Below are 19,732 nucleotides of genomic sequence, written 5' to 3'. Positions count from 1 at the left end.
GGGGGCGTTTGCGGGAATTTCGCAAGTATCGCCCTGGGCGTGGGGCTGCTTCTTTCCAGTCTCCGGGGTTTTCCCGGGGTCGGTTCTTCCAGCGCATGCAGCCCTTTCGGGGGGCCCGTCGGGGGGCAGGGAATCCCTCCGCCGGTTCCCCCGCTTCCCGTCCTGCACAATGACGCCTTGCCGGCGCCCCCCTTGGTTCCGGTGGGGGCCCGGCTGCGCGACTTTTTTCCCAAATGGGCCGAGATCACGTCCGATCAGTGGGTCCTGGAGGTGGTGCGGGACGGTTATGCCCTGGAGTTCGCCCGCTCTCTGCCGGATTTTTTCCTCGCTTCTCCATGTCAGACTCCTGGGAAGACGCTGGCGTTTCGCCAGACCCTTCAGCGCTTGCTAGATCTCAGGGCAGTAGTTCCGGTGCCCCCCCCGGAGTGGGGCACGGGCAGGTACTCCATTTACTTTGTGGTGCCCAAGAAGGAGGGGACTTTTCGGCCCATCCTCGATTTGAAAGGGGTCAACAGGGCTCTCAAGGTTCCCTCTTTCCGTATGGAAACGCTGCGGTCGGTCATTCTGGCGGTTCAGCCGGGGGAGTTTCTCACTTCTCTCGATCTGACGGAGGCCTACTTGCATGTTCCTATTCGGGCCTCTCATCAGCGTTTCCTGCGCTTTGCGATCTTGGGTCGGCACTATCAGTTCTGTGCGCTTCCCTTTGGGCTGGCCACTGCTCCCCGGACGTTCACCAAGGTGATGGTGGTCGTCGCGGCAGCCTTGCGGTCGGAGGGCATCCTGGTACACCCCTACCTGGACGACTGGTTAATTCGGGCCAAGTCGTTGCAGGAAAGCTCCCGGGTTACGGCTCGGGTGGTGGAGTTTCTCCGGTCGCTGGGCTGGGTGGTCAACCTTTCCAAGAGTCGGTTGGTTCCGGCTCAGCGTCTGGAGTACCTCGGGGTGCTGTTCGACACCTCCTTGGGGAAGGTCTTCCTCCCAGAGGCCCGGGTGAGCAAATTGCAGTCTCAGATTCGCCTGCTTTTGGCGTCCCGGTGTCCTCGGGCGCGAGATTTCCTCCAGGTCCTGGGGTCGATGGCGGCGTCCCTGGACGTGGTGAGGTGGGCGCGGGCCCACATGCGTCCTCTCCAGTATGCTCTGCTCCGGAGGTGGTCTCCCCAGAGGCACGGGATGGATGTTCCGGTTCCCCTGCGAGGCTTGGCGCGCTGCAGTCTGCGTTGGTGGCTCCGGACCCCTCACCTAGTTCAGGGGGTGGGTCTGGATCTTCCGCAGTGGACGGTGCTCCTTACGGATGCGAGTCTCCTGGGTTGGGGGGCCCAGTGCCTGGGTCACTCAGCTCAGGGAACCTGGTCCACGGAGGAGGCCTCCTGGTCGATCAACGTGTTGGAGACCAGGGCGGTCCGGCTGGCGCTGTTGGCTTTCCACTCCCTTTTGTTGGGCAAGTCGGTCAGAGTCCTGTCGGACAATGCCACGGCGGTGGCTTATGTCAATCGTCAGGGGGGCACCAAGAGCACTCTGGTGGCGCAGGAGGCGGCTCGGCTCATGGTTTGGGCGGAGTCGCATCTTCTGGACCTCTCGGCCTCTCACATTGCCGGGGTAGAAAACGTTCAGGCGGACTTCCTCAGTCGTCACTTCTTGGATCCGGGAGAGTGGTGTCTCGGCGCCGAGGCGTTTCAGTTGCTAGTGCGTGCTTGGGGGCAGCCCCTGATGGATCTGTTGGCTACAAGTGGCAACGCCAAAGTACCCCCGCTTCTTCAGTCGTCGCAGGGACGGTCTGGCCGAGGGTCTGGATGCTCTGGTCCAACCGTGGCCAACGGAGGGGCTGTTGTATGTGTTCCCTCCTTGGCCATTAGTGGGCAGAGTCCTGCTTCGCGTTGTTCGCCATCCGGGGCTGGTGGTTTTGGTGGCTCCGGATTGGCCTCGTCGTCCGTGGTATGCGGATCTGGTGAGGCATCTGGTGGCGGATCCTCTTCCTCTGCCTCTCGGGTGCGATCTTCTGACGCAGGGTCCCATTCCCATGTTCGACCCGTCTCCCTTTTGTCTTACGGCTTGGCTCTTGAAAGGGGCCGCCTGAGTAAGAAGGGATATTCCGACAAGGTGATCTCTACACTTTTGGGGTCCCGGAGGCTTTCTACCTCTCGGGCTTATGTACGGGTTTGGCGTCTTTTTGAGGAATGGTGCCGAGCGCGGGGAGTGGTCTCCTTTCGCGCTTCTCTACCTAACATTCTAGAGTTTTGGCAGGATGGCCTGGATAGGGGCCTGGCCTGGTCTTCTCTTCGGGTTCATCTGGCGGCCCTGTCGGCTTTTCGGGGGCTGGTGACAGGTCAGCGTTTGTCAGCCATTACTGATGTGATTCGCTTTCTTAGGGCGGCCAAGTTGCTCAGGCCTCCCATAAGGCCCTCGGTTCCCTCTTGGGATCTCAATCTGGTTCTCTCTGTTCTAGTGCGCCCTCCTTTCGAGCCGTTGGATGGCTGTTCGTTGAAGGACCTTACGCTGAAGTCGGTCTTTTTGGTGGCCATTACTTCCGCTAGACGGGTGTCGGAGCTACAGGCTTTTTCTTGTAGGGCTCCCTTCCTGGAGTTTTCGAAGGAGCGGGTTGTTTTGCGGCCTGTTCCTTCCTTTCTGCCGAAGGTAGTTTCTCCTTTTCATGTCAATCAATCGGTGGTCCTCCCGGTCTTGGGTAGTCGGGAGGGTTCTTCTGAGCAACGACAGCTGCGCAAGTTGGATGTCGGTCGGGTCCTCCATGCTTATGTGCAGCGGACCCGGGAGTTTCGGAGCTCCGATCATCTCTTTGTGCTTCTGGCGGGTCCTCGGCGGGGGGCTGGCGCTTCTAAGGCTACTATTGCGCGCTGGATCAAGGAGATGATTGCTTCCGCTTATCTTCTGAGTCAGAAGCCGGTTCCGGAGTTTCTCAAGGCTCATTCCACTAGGGGTCAGGCGGCTTCTTGGGCTGAGTCGTCGCTTGTGCCTCCGGTGGATATTTGTAAGGCTGCGGTTTGGTCCTCCTTGCATTCTTTTGTTCGGCATTATCGGGTAGATGTTCAGGCGCGTCGGGACGCGGTGTTCGGTGAACGTGTACTGGTATCGGCCCTTCGGGGGTCCCGCCCGTGAGGGGACTGCTTTGGTACGTCCCAATCGTAAAGTTAACCTCTACTGGTCTGGAGAGTGCTAAAGAAGGAGAAATTAGGTTCTTACCTGCTAATTTACTTTCTTTTAGCTTCTCCAGACCAGTAGAGGTCCCCACCCTGTCTGTTGTTGTTGTTGTTGGGGCTGTTGCGCGGGCAGTTTTTGGTTTTTGCTGCGGGTTCTAGTATTTTTCTAGGGCCGGGGAGTATTGAAGAACAGCGGCTGTGGCTCGGCTGGCTTAGCTGGCGAGCTGTGGGGACCTTCTTCCTTCGGGAATTTCTCCTCTGCATTTTCCAACAGCATTTTTGGGTATGTTATTTGTTACTCCTTTCGGAGTATTGTTTTTTCTCTCTGTTGTTTTCCAGTTCTTGGTTCTGCTTGGCTATTCGGCAGACTGAGGGAAATAGAGAGGAGGGGCTAGGATATACTGTCCCAAAGTTTTGTTTTCAGTCTCCACCTGCTGGTCATGATTAGATATATACCCAATCGTAAAGTTAACCTCTACTGGTCTGGAGAAGCTAAAAGAAAGTAAATTAGCAGGTAAGAACCTAATTTCTCCTTTGAAGAGATGGTTTACTTGATATTCTATAGTAAAGGAGGAAACCAACAGCAACCCCTACAACTCTAGAGTTAGTTTCCATTAATATTGACTCAGACCAACTCAGCTGTATGGACAGAGGTATACAGTAAACCCCCATGAATTCGCATTCGCAAATCATAAAAGCAATCAGTTCAAAAATGCCTTGAATAAAACTGTTTTTAAAAGCTTTCTAAAACTAAATAATTAGTTTCTGATCTAACAGTGAGGGGAAGTTTATTCCAAATATTCAGAGCTTGATAACTAAAAGAAGCGCAAAGTTTGCAGAATAGCTTAATTGATTTAGGTGATGGAAATTGTAAACAGAATGGTACCCTCTCTAAAACATCGTAGGTGACCAGTGGAGTGCCGTAGGGCTCGGTCCTGGGTCCACTCCTTTTCAACATACTCATAGGGGATCTGACTCAAGGGCTTCAAGGTAAAATAACACTATTCGCCGATGACGCCAAACTATGTAATATAGTAAGTGAATGTAGTTTACAGAATTATATGGCGCAGGACCTGCTTACATTGGAAAGTTGGTCCTCAACCTGGCAGCTAGGCTTCAATGCTAAGAAATGTAAGGTCATGCACCTCGGAAGCGGAAATCCATGCAGGACGTACTTCTTGAACGGAGAAACTTTAACTAGGACTTCAGCAGAACGAGATTTAGGAGTAATCATCAGTGCAGACATGAAAACTGCCAATCAAGTGGAGAAGGCTTCATCTAAGGCAAGGCAGATATTGGGTTGTATCAATAGAAGTTTCGTCAGCCGAAAGCCTGAAGTCATAATGCCGTTGTACAGGGCCATAGTGAGACCTCATCTGGAGTACTGTGTGCAATTCTGGAGGCCACATTACAGTAAAGATGTGCGCAGAATTGAATCGGTTCAGCGGACGGCCACCAGGATGATCTCGGGGCTCAAGGGTCTCTCGTACGAAGAGAAACTGAACAAATTGCAGCTCTACACTCTCAAGGAACGTAGGGAGAGGGGAGACATGATCGAAACATTTAAGTACCTCACGGGACGTGTCGAAGTGGAAGATGATATTTTCTTTCTCAAGGGACCCTCGGCCACAAGAGGGCACCCGCTCAAACTCAGGGGCGGAAAATTTCATGGCGACACCAGAAAGTATTTCTTCACAGAGAGAATGGTTGATCATTGGAACAAGCTTCCAGTGCAGGTGATCGAGGCAGACAGCATGCCAGATTTTAAGAATAAATGGGATTCCCATGTGGGATCCCTACGAGGGTCAAGATAAGAAAATTGGGTCATTAGGGCATAGTCAGGGGGTGGGTAAGCAGAGTGGGCAGACTTGATTGGCTGTAGCCCTTTTCTGCCGTCATATTCTATGTTTCTATGTTTCTAATTGGTAGACAGGGTCATATACAACAAAATCAATCATTAAGGAAGCTAAATCAAGCAAATAAGGAGGAACTAGGCCATGTAAAATATTAAAAATCAATACACAGAGCTTATACGTTATCCTAGCAGAAATTGGTAATCAATGTAATTGAACAAAGTAAGGTGTAATCCTTTCATATGGCAAATTGTAACCTGTTAATTGCATATTATGTACTAGTCTTTAAGCCCGTTACATTAACGGGTGCTAGAATAGATGTGTGTGTCTTTATTTCTTTATTTTTCTCTCTCTCCTCTTGACCGCTTTCTGTCTCTCTCTTTCCTCGGCTGTCAACCATCACCCCTTGCCTGTTCCACCTGTCCAGCAGTAGGTCTTCTCCCTTCCTTTTACCTCCCCCTGTCCAGCAGCACTCCTTACCTGCTCCCCCTGTCCCTCTTCCCTGCTCCCCCTGTCCAGCAGCACTTCTTCCCTGCTCCGCAGTCATTATTCCCTGCTCACCCTGTCCAGCAGCACTTCTTACCTGCTTCCCTGTTCCTCTTCCCTGCTCTGTCTGTCCAGCAGCACTCCTTCTTTTCTCCCCCTGACCCTCTTCCCTGCGTCTCTCTTTCTCCTTAGTGTTTTGTTATTTTTTTTTCAATCTGTCTCTTTAGCCCCCTGTCCTTCTGTGAGTGTCTGTGTGTCTCTGTCGTGCACTGTTTTTGTTTTTTTTTAAATCTATGTTTAGTTCCTGATCCCCTCTGTTTCCATGACAAGCATGTTCGCGGATGTGAGGGCCGTTTTGTGGTGCCGGATCTGGCGGCGCCGTGTAGGTCGGAAGATGGGCCTCAGCGTTTTGTAGGTCCGGGTCTGGCGTCGCCGTGTAGGGCGGAAGTGGGAGGCAGGGCCTCAGCACCGGCCGGGCGGCTCGCGCCGTCGGCCCCCAGTAGCTCGAGGCCGGCGGCGGACATGGCTTGCGTTGCATGGTGGAGGAGGAACATCAGTGACGTACAACCCGCGCATGCGCACTAAAAAAAACGCGACATCAGGGAACACGATTTTTTTAGTGCGCATGCACGTCCTACCATTTTATTATATTAGATGTTTAACCTGTAACCCATTCTGAGCTCTTTCGGGAAAATGGGATAGAAGGCAAAATAAATAAGTAGGTAGCGGAGTTTCACTAGTGTACTCTCACGTTCTAGATGTTTTCAACAGAGCTGCTGTCCTGTGGCTATGCTGTGACTTTGCCTCCAGGGGGAGATGGTGAGCATTTGCATACCTTGCTGGCATCCAGGTCAGTGGGATGTTTCATGGTTTGAGGGTTGTAGCCATTGTGCCTTTCCTGAATCACAGGGTCAAAAATATCTGCAAACACCTAAAACATTGAAGAGTAATGATTAGACACTTTTGACTATGGTCTTTATAACCAAAATTATATTCAGCGAGATTTCAGTTTACCCATGTTAAAAAATAAACAAGTACTGGTTGAAGTGGTAACATGTCTTACTTCAGGCAAAATGGTAAATGTGAGTTAATTATCTATGAAACAGCAGTAATGGATGTAAAAAAAATGTCATATTTTATTCACTGGCCAGTGTCAAGCTATAATTCATTAAGAGGATCACTGAAGATCTTCCTCTAGTTGAACATACTACACAGTGATCACTCCCCCTCATTGGCATAGTAAGGATGAGCGGCGCCCCTCCCTCACCCTCTTCTTTGCACCCTTGCTGAGCACGTCCCCCCTTCCCTTTCCCTGTACCTTTATGACTTCTCTGGCATGAGCAGCATGCCCACGTTGCTTTGACACCACTTCCTAGGCGTGGGTCCCGGAAGTGATGTCATAGAGAGCGCTAATGTGGGCAGCAATCTTGCACTGGGGAAGTAAAAAAAAGGTATGGGGGAAGGCAAGGGGCATGCATGGGGGGGAGGCAGAGAGGAGGAGGGGTGTCGTACCCTTAGGAAGACCCCACACCCTCCTTTACCACTGCTTCCTCCCAAATTCTATAAAGAGCAGAAGCTGGGATCATTTAAGTGCATAACTAAATTAGCTAATAGGTGCTAAATTGACATTAGGTGGCAATAACTGGTATAAAAAAGTACAAATTTGTAGTTATGTATTCAAATGACTTATGCAATAAGGGCCTGATTCTGGAAACGTTGCCTCCAAAACAGGTGCTTACTGCATGTCAATCACCAGTAGGCTCCACACCCAGAATTGCATTTGTTTGTATAGATACCTTAAATGCAGGCCAGCATTTTAAGGCATCTGACTTGCACCTAAGGACACCTAAGGCCACTTCTGGCATAAGCCACACCTGTGCCGGCCTTGGGTGTGTGCATAAGTGTGAGCCCCACCTACCATCTTTACAGGCTTCACCCTTGCTTATACCTACCATAAAATGAACTATATGCAGGATATATGCCCACTACCTTTCCAGAAAGTGTTAAAAACTATTTTGTTCGCAAACCAGCACATATCCACCCTGAAACATCAGAGGCCAGGTGGGGTATTGTTCACTACGGGTACCTTTCCACCAGCCCCATGCCTCCAGTTTAGCTATGAATATACCACTGTCACCATTACTACTGACCTGAGTAAATGACAAAAGTACGCCAACCAAATGCCTCCAATACAAGGTGAACACATCTCTATAGTCCCTGACCCAAGTATATGCCGAATGTAATCTAATCAAATGCCTCCAAGTTATTGTAAATGCGGTCTCGTATGCCTCCGGCTAGGGTTGCCAGATGTGCGGATTTCCCCGAGCATGTCCTCCTTTTTGAGGACATGTCCAGGGGTCCAGACAGCTTTTCTAAACCCGGCACTTTGTCCAGGTTTTAAATAAATCTTTATTCTTTTTTATATCTTACATCAAGTGAAATATATGTAATACATACAGTTTTAATAAACACTTGAAATTACAAACAATTACTCTTATATTGTAAAGTAAAGAAATCCCTTTTATCAGGATTTTATATCAGAATATCCTTACAAAAGTTTACCCTCCCTAGCCCCCCTATATGCTCTATCCATGTGCTATGATATCTGATCATTAGAGAAATTAGTCAATGGTCCCCAGATTTTATTAAACTTATGAATATATTATGCAGATTAACTTTGTCCAGGTTTTGAAAAGCTTCCTTGGGGGCGTGGCTTGGAGGCACATGAGCATGGTCGGGTAAACAGTGAGCTCCATCCTGACAGACTTTTTAAAGAAGAAATAAGTTACAAAAAAAATTTTTTTTTCCGTCTCAAAGAGGTGATTTTACTATATTATGGTATCCGTGAAACAGGTAAAGGCTGATTCAGCTTTTACAGCGACGGGAAGTGCTAAAAAGTCAAAGCCCGAACCAGCAACCCCCTCGAAAAATCCATTACCAAAAGACAATATGGAGGATAACGATATTCTAACTGAGCTTTGGGCAATAAAAGAAATTGTTTTGGATAACTCAAAGAAAATACAAGAAGTGAAAGAGAAAGTTTCAACTCTTAATAAAAAAATGGAACTGGCTGAAAAAAAAATGGAGAATTTAGACAAAAGGATTGAGGTCATCTAAGTAGAAATGCTTCAATTAAAGCCGATTCATAAGAAGATTGAAATACTTACGCGGGAGTTGGAAGATTGTTGTAATAAAGAGAGGAGTAGTAACCTGCGTGTATTAGGGTTACCGGAAGGGGTAGAAAAAAAATAACCCGACTTCCTTTTTGGAGAATCTCCTCCCTAAAATCCTGCCAATTAAAATAGTTTCCTTTAGAAATCGAAAGAATGGCTATTCAAAGGGGACCACGTCCATTAATTTTCAATCTTTTAAGGCACCAACATGCATTGGAGATATGTCACCTTGCAAAGGAGAATAAAAATTTCAGGATTCCTGTATTCGTATAATGCCAGACTTTGCATGAGCTACTGCAGCTAAACGAAAGAGATTTCTTGACTTAAGGCCACAATTGAGAAGCATTGGGGCCAAATACGGGTTAATTTATCCTGCGATTATGAGGGTGACATGCAATAATAAAACAACAAGTTTCGAAGAGCCAGAAGAATTGCAGAAATTTTTAGACAAATGGAGGAACCAATGTCTTCATAAGCCCTTCTGGTTTGTCTATAGATATTGGAAGTTATTTATGGATGAGGTTTATTTGAAAGGCTTTACCTGGGGTAATTGAATGTGATAGATTAGATGTTTTAATATATTTATTCAAGCCTGTCATTATATACAAAATATGGTTTAATGACTCATGAGATGAGACGTTATAGATAGAACGTCAGACTGCATTTATCTTGAGACGTCACTGTTAAAACTGTTTTTATAAATGAAAGTAGCAGAGAATTTGTAATGGAAGGAAATGCAAGAATGTCACATTTACGATATTTGTGTGTCTTGGTATGGAAGAATAAGGCAGGCATATAATCATTTAAGGATCAGTGAAAAGAGGAGAAAAATTTTGTGTTTCAATGCAATTTCGGTGACGTATATTGGAAAATTTATGATGATTTTTCTTCATGATATTAGCCCTGTTTTTATCTTGGCAGAACGATATCATCTATTGCCCCTGCCTCTACATAACGTAAACAGTATTAGTTGGGAGATCATTTGAGGCTGATAGATTGATCCATTTTTATCAGTCAGGAAAACTGAAACAGATCTTTGACGCTGATGGGAAACATCTGTTCGTCTATGCAACTCATTCTGTGTGGTTCTACTGGGCAGCTTTGGAGTATATGGTAATAGACAGTCTTGTTATAAAATGCTATTTTAATAGAGATGAATTCAACTATTTTAACTTTCAGGTTTATAGATATATATATTTGTAGATGTGGAAAGTATATTGAGGATAATTTTAAGATTTTAAAAGAAATGATATTGAAGTATTGAAAATACATACTAATGGATAAGTTACTAATTTAGTTATTTATTTAGATATTTGTCTATTTAATGACTTATAAAGTATATATCCGAATGAGGCAAGCTGGGGGAGTGAGGAAAATTTTGCAGGAGGAGAGATAGGGGGAGTGGTTCATGCCAAAAGGCATGAAAAGGATTGGGCCAGTGGGTTGAGTGACGGCGCGGGAGAATTTATAAATCGGGGAGCTTGGAGGACTTGAGTTTTTTGAGTCTTCCAGGGCAGTTTTTCTCCCACCCACCCGCCCTTATTTGGATGATCTCATAGCTCGGGAGGGCGGGTCTCCCGAGCTACTGTGTGCTGGGGCTCATCAGGCGATATGCGGTGGGCGGGCTGGGAGCCGTGCCTTGGGGTCAGGTGACCCAGGTTAAAGGGTGCTGTGATTGGTCTTGAAACTAACGCAAGTCATTTTTATTTTCTATGCAGTAGTTATGCTAACTTGAGCAACAAAGCAATCCAGACTTTGCTACTGTTTGAATCTTCTTATCTTTGCGAATTTGGATTTTCAGCTCTGACAGAAATTAAATTTAAAAAAAGAGAACGACTGCAGATGGTGGATGATGAAATGTGTGTTTGCTTGTCAACTATTGAGCCATATTTTGAGTTAATTTGCACTCAAAAACAAGCACATCCAATGCACTGATTAGCAATCAATTCGTTCTACTTTAATTTCACCATTGTTACAACGACCCATACATAGCTTAAAGAACTTTAAATAAATAACTCATGTAATTTTTTGTTGGTTTTGCAATTTTATCATTTCAGTTATAATGTGCTTTGAAAAACATTTGCTCCATTTAGTGTGCTGGAGCTAAAAAAAGTTTGAAATACTGGCTTATGGTATAGAAAGTGTAGTTACTTACCTGTAACGTAGGTTCTCCGTGGACAGCAGGATAGTCAGCCACATATGGGTGTTGTCCCAACACCTCCCAATTTGCGGATAAGCTCTCCAATAGCTCAGAGAGATTTTTTTTTTTTTTCTTCTCTCTGAGCACGTGCAGTGCCCGGGCCCCACTGGGCATGCCCGAGCCCTACCCATTTCTCCCTGCTTCCCCCTAATCCCCAGGATGTTCCTAGCTGTGGCCGGGTCGGCCGTATGGGGAGGCGGGTGGGTTGTGTGGCTGACTATCCTGCTGTCCACGGAGAACCTACGTTACAGGTAAGTAACTACACTTTCTCCTAGGACAAGCAGGATGAGTCAGCCACATATGGGTGACTCCCTAGCCGAGGGATGTACCGACTGGACCTGCGCCTTAGCGCTTTGTGCATCCCTCGCCTGGCTTTGGAGGCCGAGCCGGGCAGGGTAATCAGGCAAAGCAGATAAAGTTGTGGAAACAAGGTTTTAGATAAAGTGCTGTGTTAACTGAGCAATAATACTCACAGAACAATGAACTGGTCAATGACAATCAATGAACAGTGAGAAACCAACTGGTCAACAGTGACCATTCGTACTTGCATGTGAGAATTCATACTTGCCTATTCCACCTTCAGTCTAGACAGGAGTGCTGGAAGACTTACTTAACTCACAGAACAGCGAAAACTGGTCAATGACAATCAATGAACAGTGAGAAAACCAACTGGTCAACGGTGACAATTCATAACTGGTCAATACTGACAATTCGTACTTGCATATGAGAATTCATACTTGCCTATTCCACATTCAGACTAGACAGGATTGCTGGAAGACCTACTTAACTCACAGAACAGTGAAATTGGTCAATGACAATCAATGAACAGTGAGAAACCAACTGGTCAACAGTGACAAATCATACTTGCATGTGATAATTCATACTTGCCTATTCCACATTCAGTCTAGGAAGGAGTGCTGGAAGACCTACTTAATCAATATCTATAACACCCTACTTGAACAGTGTTTGTCGATATTTATAACACCCTACTTGATCAGTGTTTGTCAAGGCTGTGCTAGTGGTTGCTGTCCCTCCCGGGAGGGAAGAGCCACTTCCAAGACTGCTCGGCCGAATGCATTTGGAGCGTGGAATGCTATGTCGAGGCAGTAGTGCTTGGTGAAGGTGTGCATGGAGGACCAAGTGGCTGCATCGCAGATGTCCCCTATTGGTGTGTGGTGCAGATGTGCCGTTGTGTTGGCTATGGTTCTGCGCTGGTGGGCGTTGGCTCCCACCTGCGGTTGATGCTGCACTTTTCTATAGGTGAAGGGGATGCACTCTTATATCCAGCGCGAGCGCCTGCGTTTGGTAGCCGGAAGTCCTGGTCTGTTTTGGTCGTAGGAGACGAACAATTGAGGCTTGTCTAATCTGCTGCATAGTCAGGGCCCGCACACAGTCCAGGAGGTGTTGCTGAGGTGGCGGTGTGCCTCCCTGTGGGGAGATGTAGAGTGCCGGGAGGCACGCTGAAGCCACCTTCGGCAAGAATCGGGGGTGGGTTCTGGGTACCACCCTGTTCTCATGATGGAGTGTGTCGGTAGACACGATGGTCAGGGTTTTCCCAGCCAGGAATACGGGATCTGCTTCCCCCAAAGATTTGAAGGGGTCGAGGTGAGATGATGCGGCACCAAGTTGAGGGTCCCATCCGGGCGGTGGTGGTCTGACCGGTGGGTGCAGATTGGACAGTCCCTTCATGAAATTTTGTGATTACTGGATGCGTCGACAATGGTTTGCTGTCTAGGCCAGCGTGGTATGCCGTGATTGCACTTAGGTGGACCTTGATGGAAGTGGGTTTTAGGTCCCCCTGAGATAAGCTCAGTATGTACTGCAGGATGTCCGGTATGGGGCAGTTGTAGGGGTCTCGCTACGTGTCTGTGCACTGGTAGCGGAACCTTCTCCCTTTCAACCCATAGCGTTTTCTGGTTGAAGGTCTTCTGGCTGCAATAAGAGTGTGCTCCATGTCTTGTGGTAGGTTCATCCTCTCATCATCCATGCGGTCAGGGCTAAGGAACTCAGGTCGTGGTGGAGGGTAAGGTTCCCGCGTTGTGTAATGAGAACTGCACTGATCGGGAGCGGGGAGAGGTGGGTGAACCGCTATCCCTTGCTGGAACGGGAACCATGGTTGCAGGAGCCCGAACAGGGCAATCATGATCACCGTTGCTCTGTCCTGAAGAATCTTCTGCAGGACTTAGGGTGTTCCAACTCACAGACAGACCGTCGGGGCTGAGACGGCGATGGGTTGATCTCTTTGCGCAGAAGGTCGAGTATTTTGAGTTCGGTTCGGTTGCAAACAGGTCGATGCTCGGTGTGCCCCAGGTGCTGAAGATCTTCTTCATTGCCGCTGGGTTGAGACACCACTCATCGGGATCCAGCTGGTGGCTGAGTCTTTCTGCCAGGTCGTTCTGCTCCCACAGGAGGTAAGTTGCCTGGATGGGGCATTGAATGGAGTTGGAGAACTCCCACATGTGGCAAGCTTCCTTGCATAGCGAGGTTGACCCTGTCCCTCCCTGTTTGTTGATATAGTGCAAGGCCACCTGGTTTTCTATTTGGGTGAGGACTGCCCTGCCTGTTTGAAGGTTTCGAGGGCATTCCCTAAGGCCCTGAGCTCCAGTAGGTGGGTGGTCAGAGGTTGGGTACACTGGTCCCAGTGACGTCTGAGGTGCCCTTTCAGGGATCACGAGTAGTCTGGTGTGCTGCACAACAAAGACCGGAGCGTGCTGACGATGAGCTGCTGGCAGGGATGCACTGGGCCAGGGATGTCATGGCGTCGATATGGTAGTCCCGTAGGATGGCCTTGGTCTGCGTGGTGTCGATGACTGCCCAGATGAACGATATCCCCTGGGTGGGTATCAGGTGGGATTTCATGTAGTTGATGAGGAACCCCAGTTCTTGGAGGAGGGTTATGGTGGTTGACGGGGCTGCCAGCTGTCGAGATAAGATAGGACGCGCACCCCTTGAAGGCGAGGATGTGCCACTGCCACGCACTTTGTGAACGCTTTTGGAGCCGTTGAGAGTCCAAGGGGCAGGACCTTGTACTGGAGGAGTCTGTCTTGGCTTTAGAAGCGACGATGCCTCCTGTGGGCTGGGTGCATGGGATACTAGCCAATACTCGGGCTGTAACAGGGCCAAGACTGTACCCAGAGAGTGTATCTGGACCTTGTGTATGCATCTGTTGAGCTTACAGAGATCCAGGAACGAGCGTTGTCCTTGTCCATGGTGATGCGGGGGTTCCTGGAGTAGAAACCCCTTGGTGATCTCCTCTGTTCGTCACCGCCTCTATTGATTCTGCCGAAGCAGGTCCTCTCCTTGCTGCAGGAAAGTTGGGTCGTCAGATGGAGGGTGCCCCGCCCACTCGGGGGGGCGGGAGTGGAGATGAATTCGGAATCCCTGCTTGATGATGCTGAGGGCCCACTGGTCGATGGTGATCCTGGGCCAAGCCTTCGCAGACAATCTGATCCTGCTGGGCCGGAGGGTGGTCAAGGTTCTGTTTTTGTCTTGGGGAGAGGGCTGCCCTTGGATGCCCCTGCCCCTCGGGCGGTGCTTGTTTGCATAGCAGTTATGTTACTGTTGCGAGCGCTGGGGCACAGACTGCTGCCAGTGTGGACTGGCTCAGTTGTGAGCTGGAGTCTCTATTTTATTTTATTTATTTATTTCCTCTCACTGGCCTCCTGATAAAGCCGCATCTGGAACTGGAGCGCAGCAATTCGTGCGCTCAGCATTGCGCCCTCGAAGGTCTTTTTCCCCGTGGAAACTAGTGTTTTTCAGGTCCTTCCCTGACGGGGGTTGGAGGGGGGGGGGGGTTCGTGCTGCCCTGTTTCTCTTAAGCTACCGCAATGTCCATGTATGGCTGCTGCGGGTTGTCGAATCCCTGGGCTGGAAAGATCTGGTACTTCAATCCCAGTCTCCTTGATGTTGGTTGCCCTGAGGAGGGAGTCAGCCAAATCTTGTCTCTGCAGTCCAGGAGGTTCTTGTGGACTGGAATTGCCACTGCCTGCATGAAGTACTGGTAGTTCAGGCCTTGTAGTACTCTGTCTTGGGTACTTGTTATCCACCCACGTGGATCTTGAGAAAGGCTGTGAGTTTCTGGAGGGACTTGGGGTGAGTCCTCGTTTGTGAGGGTTTTATTTTTTTTTTTTTTTAGTAAATATTTATTTTTGTGGGTGGTGACTCGGGGCGTGGCTGGAGGCTGGTGTGTAGCTTGTTCCTCCGTTGCTTGGGTGCATGGCATGCCGCTGAATCGCGCCATGTTGTTGTGCGTGGCTCCCTCTAAAGGGGGGCATAGTGGGGAGTGTAGCCCGCTGAGAGAGGAGTGGGTCAGCAGGAGGATTAACTGTGGCTGCTGGTCCCACCCCTGGTGGTTCGCAGGTTCATGTGCTGCTCCACTTGACTGGTTGGGTGGCTCCATGTACCCCACCGCCCTTCTCTGTCCTTCTTGAGAGGGGGGGAGAGCCTGCAGAGAAGGGGCAGGATGCACCCCTTCATCTGTGCCAGTGCTCCTGGCTGTGTTTCCCACTGTGCCTGGAGGCAGAGAAAGAGGAGTGATAATGCCTCTTGAGTGGGCTTCTGCTGCTGTACTGCCTATTGTATATTAAACTGTACAGCGCTGCATATGCCTTTCAGTGCTATAGAAATCATGAATAGTACAGAGTCCCTCATGCTAGCTGGAAAAACACTCTGCCTAGGTTTTATGAAGAGCAAACAGCTTTTTAGACTGAGGAGTTTCAAACCCCCACCTTTGGAGAGGCATGGTCTGACATGCCGCATCTCTGAAGATATCAGTACCCTGCTGAGAAAGGCAGACTCCTCGTTCCCAACATGAGAGGGGGAGGGGGGCGGGGTGGGAAAGGTGTGAATTGTAGACTCTGCAGGACCCCAAGAGGGAAAGAAACATCGAGTTTTTTTTTTTTTGTTTTTTTTTCAGCATGTCCTTTATGAGCTGAACTCTGGGGCAGCATGTCTCCTACTGGGGGGAGAGGTCTGCAGGTCCCCTCCAAGGGAAAGAAGCATGGGAGATTCTTTCTCCTTAAATTCAGATTGGGAGGAGGGTGGGGCAGAGCCCTCGGGGCTGCAACAGATTATCAGAGGTTTTCCCAAAAACAAGCAGATAGGACTTACCTTTGAACCCCAATCGGCTCCCTGCAGAGGCTGGCTGTAAGAGGCAGCATGCCGTCTGGAGGGTGAAAGCCCCGATCTGTTGCTTGCAGAGGCTGTGGATTTACGCAGCAGCATGCAAGACTCCTATCGGCTGCCCTGCAGAGGATGGCTGTGCGTGGCAACATGCAGGGGTTCCTGGAGAGATCTCTCGGTCTGGCGAGACTCCTATCGGCTGCCCTGCAGAGGCTGGTTCTAAGCGGCAACATGCAGGGACTCCGGGAGATATTTCTCTACCGGGTCAAGTGCAGGCGGGGGGATTAGCTGAGCCAGGGCATCCTGGAGGCTCCTTGCCACTGAAGCTTGTGGATCCCCCGCTGCTGCATTCTGATGAGGATGGCTGCTGGAGGAAGATTCTCGGGCCTCACTTCTCTTCATGCCCTGCAGAGGCTGGCTGTAAGCAGTAACATGCAGGAACTCCTGGAGAGATCTCTCGGTCTGGTGAGACTCCTATCGGCTTCCTGCAGGGGCTGGCGGCTAGCGACAGCATGCAGGACCTCCGGGAGAGATTTCTCGACCGGGCAAGTTGCAGTCGGGGGGGTTGACTGAGCCAGGATGTCCTGGAGGCTCCTCACCGGATTCGTCTGTGGATCCCCCGCTGCTACGCTTCGATGAGGATGGCTGCTGGAGGAAGATTCTCGGGCCTCACTTCTCTTCATGAAGTCTCTCAGTGCCCTCTTCCTTAGCTTGCGTGCACGTGGTGACATGTGCGCACAATGCAAGCCACATGGAAACCTCGAGCGCCGGATCCAATCAGTGGGCGCACAATTCATGAGGATCCAGTGTGTTCATCCTCCTCCTGCATCCCAGTTGTTTCTTTAGATGATTCAGGCATCTTCAAGTTGATGAGTAGAAAAGTTGTAATGGAGAGCTGTAGAAAAATCCGACCGATGGGAACGGGCGGAAACTAAAGACTGGGGATTAGGGGGAAGCAGGGGGAAATAGGTAGGGCTCGGGCATGCCCCACTGGGCACTGCACGTGCTCAGAGAGAAGAAAAAAAAAAAAATATCTCTGAGCTATTGGAGAGCTTATCCGCAAATTGGGAGGTGTTGGGACAACACCCATATCTGGATGACTCATCCTGCTTGTCCTAGGAGAATTGTTCCCCACCCTTGACTAACCTCCATAATGAGGCCTTCCCTTGTTGTGATGTTAAGGCTCTTTTTTCCCCTTAGAGGCCTGCAGTAAAATTGATTCTTACTTTTGAGTGTCATCTCTTTTGATGTGTGATCTCTCTCCCAATATTACTCTTTTTAATGTATTTTGTCAATGAATTTGTATTTGTATTCCTGTTAAATTTCACCCAACAAGAAATGCACCTGGGAAATGAACATGCAAATTAAGGTTGGACTGCTTTTCTGAAGTGCTGGGAAATCTGGCCAAATAAATATTTTGCGCTCACCTCATAAGTCTCCTCGTCACCTGCCACCATGCCTACTGTCTTGATAAACGGATGCCCTGGGTTGTCTACTCCAGTTTGGATGCACTGATCGAGGGTCCAGCCATTAGGGGTGCTCTTATTGCAGAGTCGGGCATAGATTGCAGGCGTCAGATTGCTGGCCATGCAGTTGTTGTGTTTTCGGAGATCGGGATATTCTGCACTGTAGGATATAGAGAGGACAACAAGAGCTGCAAATGTTTTACAGTTTATTTGGGTCACATGAGACAGGTAGAAGAGTGATGCAGAACACGACCTTCACATGGTCCCATAATTTTGGGGCCCTCTTTTTTGTCAGAACCAAGGTGTTTTTCTCATGAATTTTGTTCTCTAAGAAGAGATGAAAAGCTGACCTCATATTTGTATGCTCACAGTTGCCTTAAGCCAGTGGTCTCAAACTCGCGGCCCGGGGGCCACATGTGGCCCTCTAGGCACTATTTTGAGGCCCTCAGTATGTTTATCATAATCACAAAAGTAAAATAAAACGGTTTCTTGATCATATGTTTCTTTAGCTATAAATTACAATATTATTATTAAGATGTAGCCAAGAGGAAAGATTTATAAACTATAAAGAGTTTTACCTCATGCAAAATTGTAATTTTTTTAATAAGACATTAACTATTTTTTCTGAGGCTCTCCAAGTACCTACAAACCCAAAATGTGGCCCTGCAAAGGGTTTGAGTTTGAGACCACAGCCTTAAGCACTTCTGTTCTCTAAAATGAGGAAATATGCTAAATTATAATGCTAAATTATGCTAAATAATATGCTAAGTTATATTAGACTCTCTCTTGATTACTGGTACAACATCCAGCTATAAAGAATGAAGTGGTAGAATCCTAACGCGCTGCACACATCAAACCTAATATTTCACTTTTTGACAAAGATTATTTTGTTATGGCTCGATTGTCTTGTATTACAATTTCATATTTATCTGTCATAAAACCATAGCCAAAGTAGTTTGAGGTGGGAATGGGGGGGGGGGGAGGTTACCAGATTTTATGATTGTAAAATCCTGACCAATGGCCCCGGCCCAGGCCTGCCCAAATCCACCCATCCCTGCCAAGCCCGTTCCACCCAAGTCAAGCCCTGTTCCACCCCCAGCCCCACCCTCTCAACCTGCTCTCATGGTTGGAGCTGCGTTGGGAGGGTATCTGGTGAGACTTCATTTAGAATATTGTGTACAATTTTGGAGGCCGCACCTTCAAAAAGATATAAAAAGAATGGAGTCGGTCCAGAGGAAGACTACTAAAATGGTATGTGGTCTTCATAAGGCGTATGGGGACAGACTTACAGATCTCAATCTGTATATTTTGGAGGAAAGGCGGAAGAGAGGGGAGACATGATAGAGACGTTTAAACACCTACGTAATGTAAATGCGCATGAGTCGAGTCTTTCATTTGAAAGGAAACTGCAATGAGAGGGCATAGGATGAAGTTAAGAGGTGATAGGCTCCGGAGTAATCTGAGGAAATACTTTTTTACAGAAAGGGTGGTAGATGTGTGTAACAATCTCCTGGAAGAGGTGGTGAAAACATAAGACTGTGTGAATTCAAGAAGGCCTGGGATAGGCACGCGAGATCTCTCAGAGAGAGAAAGAGATAATGGTTTCTGCGGATGGGTAGACTAGATGGGTCATTTGGCCTCTATCTGCTGTCATGTTTCTATGTGACGTGATGATATCACAAGCGTGTGTGACATCACTGTGTTGGATCCATGCATGTGCAGATGCAGATACAATTATCCTGTGCAGTTCACTTATTATATACTACCAATGGTTGCTGAAGTTAGGCAGATTCTCAAAACTTACCATGTATTGAAATTTTCAATATATTACAAGAAATAAACATTCTTGCTAAGGAAATACAGCCAAAATAAATGGTAACACATATCAGATTATATGAAAATAAAAATAAAATTCTTGCTTCCTTAGACCACTAAATATGTGATGTTTAAAGACCTTGCTCTTAATGATGGTTGCTAAACCTGTTCCAGCCAGTTTAGCATGCATGTATTTTAGTGACTGATTATCAAAATGGCTCACTGTGGTCTTTCTGTGGTCTTTTCTGAGCTTTCTAGCAGTCTCTGACTCTGCCATGCAAATGTAGTACAACAAGGTCATTAATATGAAAATGGTGGTAAAATAGGCTCATCAATATTCAAAGGAGCACTTTGGGCGATTGTTGTGTGATTCCCCAAGTATGGTGCTGGCTTTTTGCAACCAAAAATCACCGAATGCTCTGGAGGTGCCGGTACTGTGAAAATCGCATCTCAGACATGTGTTTTT

General features: G+C 48.2%; 1 protein-coding gene across 4 annotated transcripts in view; it reads right to left on the bottom strand.

Moving 5' to 3' along the window:
* CKMT1A (creatine kinase, mitochondrial 1A) overlaps positions 1 to 19,732 on the bottom strand; it is a 105,916-nt gene that overhangs the window by 30,442 nt on the left and 55,742 nt on the right. For all 4 annotated transcript variants that reach the window (XM_033919871.1, XM_033919872.1, XM_033919874.1 and 1 more), the window contains 2 exons: positions 17,413 to 17,611; positions 6,327 to 6,422 (listed from right to left, as the gene is read on the bottom strand). In XM_033919871.1, coding sequence (XP_033775762.1) covers positions 6,327 to 6,422; positions 17,413 to 17,611 — 295 coding nt within the window. The remainder of the gene's footprint in view (positions 1 to 6,326; positions 6,423 to 17,412; positions 17,612 to 19,732) is intronic.

This window comes from Geotrypetes seraphini, chromosome 14, assembly GCF_902459505.1.
Source record: "Geotrypetes seraphini chromosome 14, aGeoSer1.1, whole genome shotgun sequence".
Taxonomy (NCBI): Eukaryota; Metazoa; Chordata; class Amphibia; order Gymnophiona; family Dermophiidae; genus Geotrypetes; species Geotrypetes seraphini.
The sequence above is the reverse complement of the archived record's forward strand: the minus strand, read 5'-3'. Positions and strand labels throughout refer to the sequence as shown.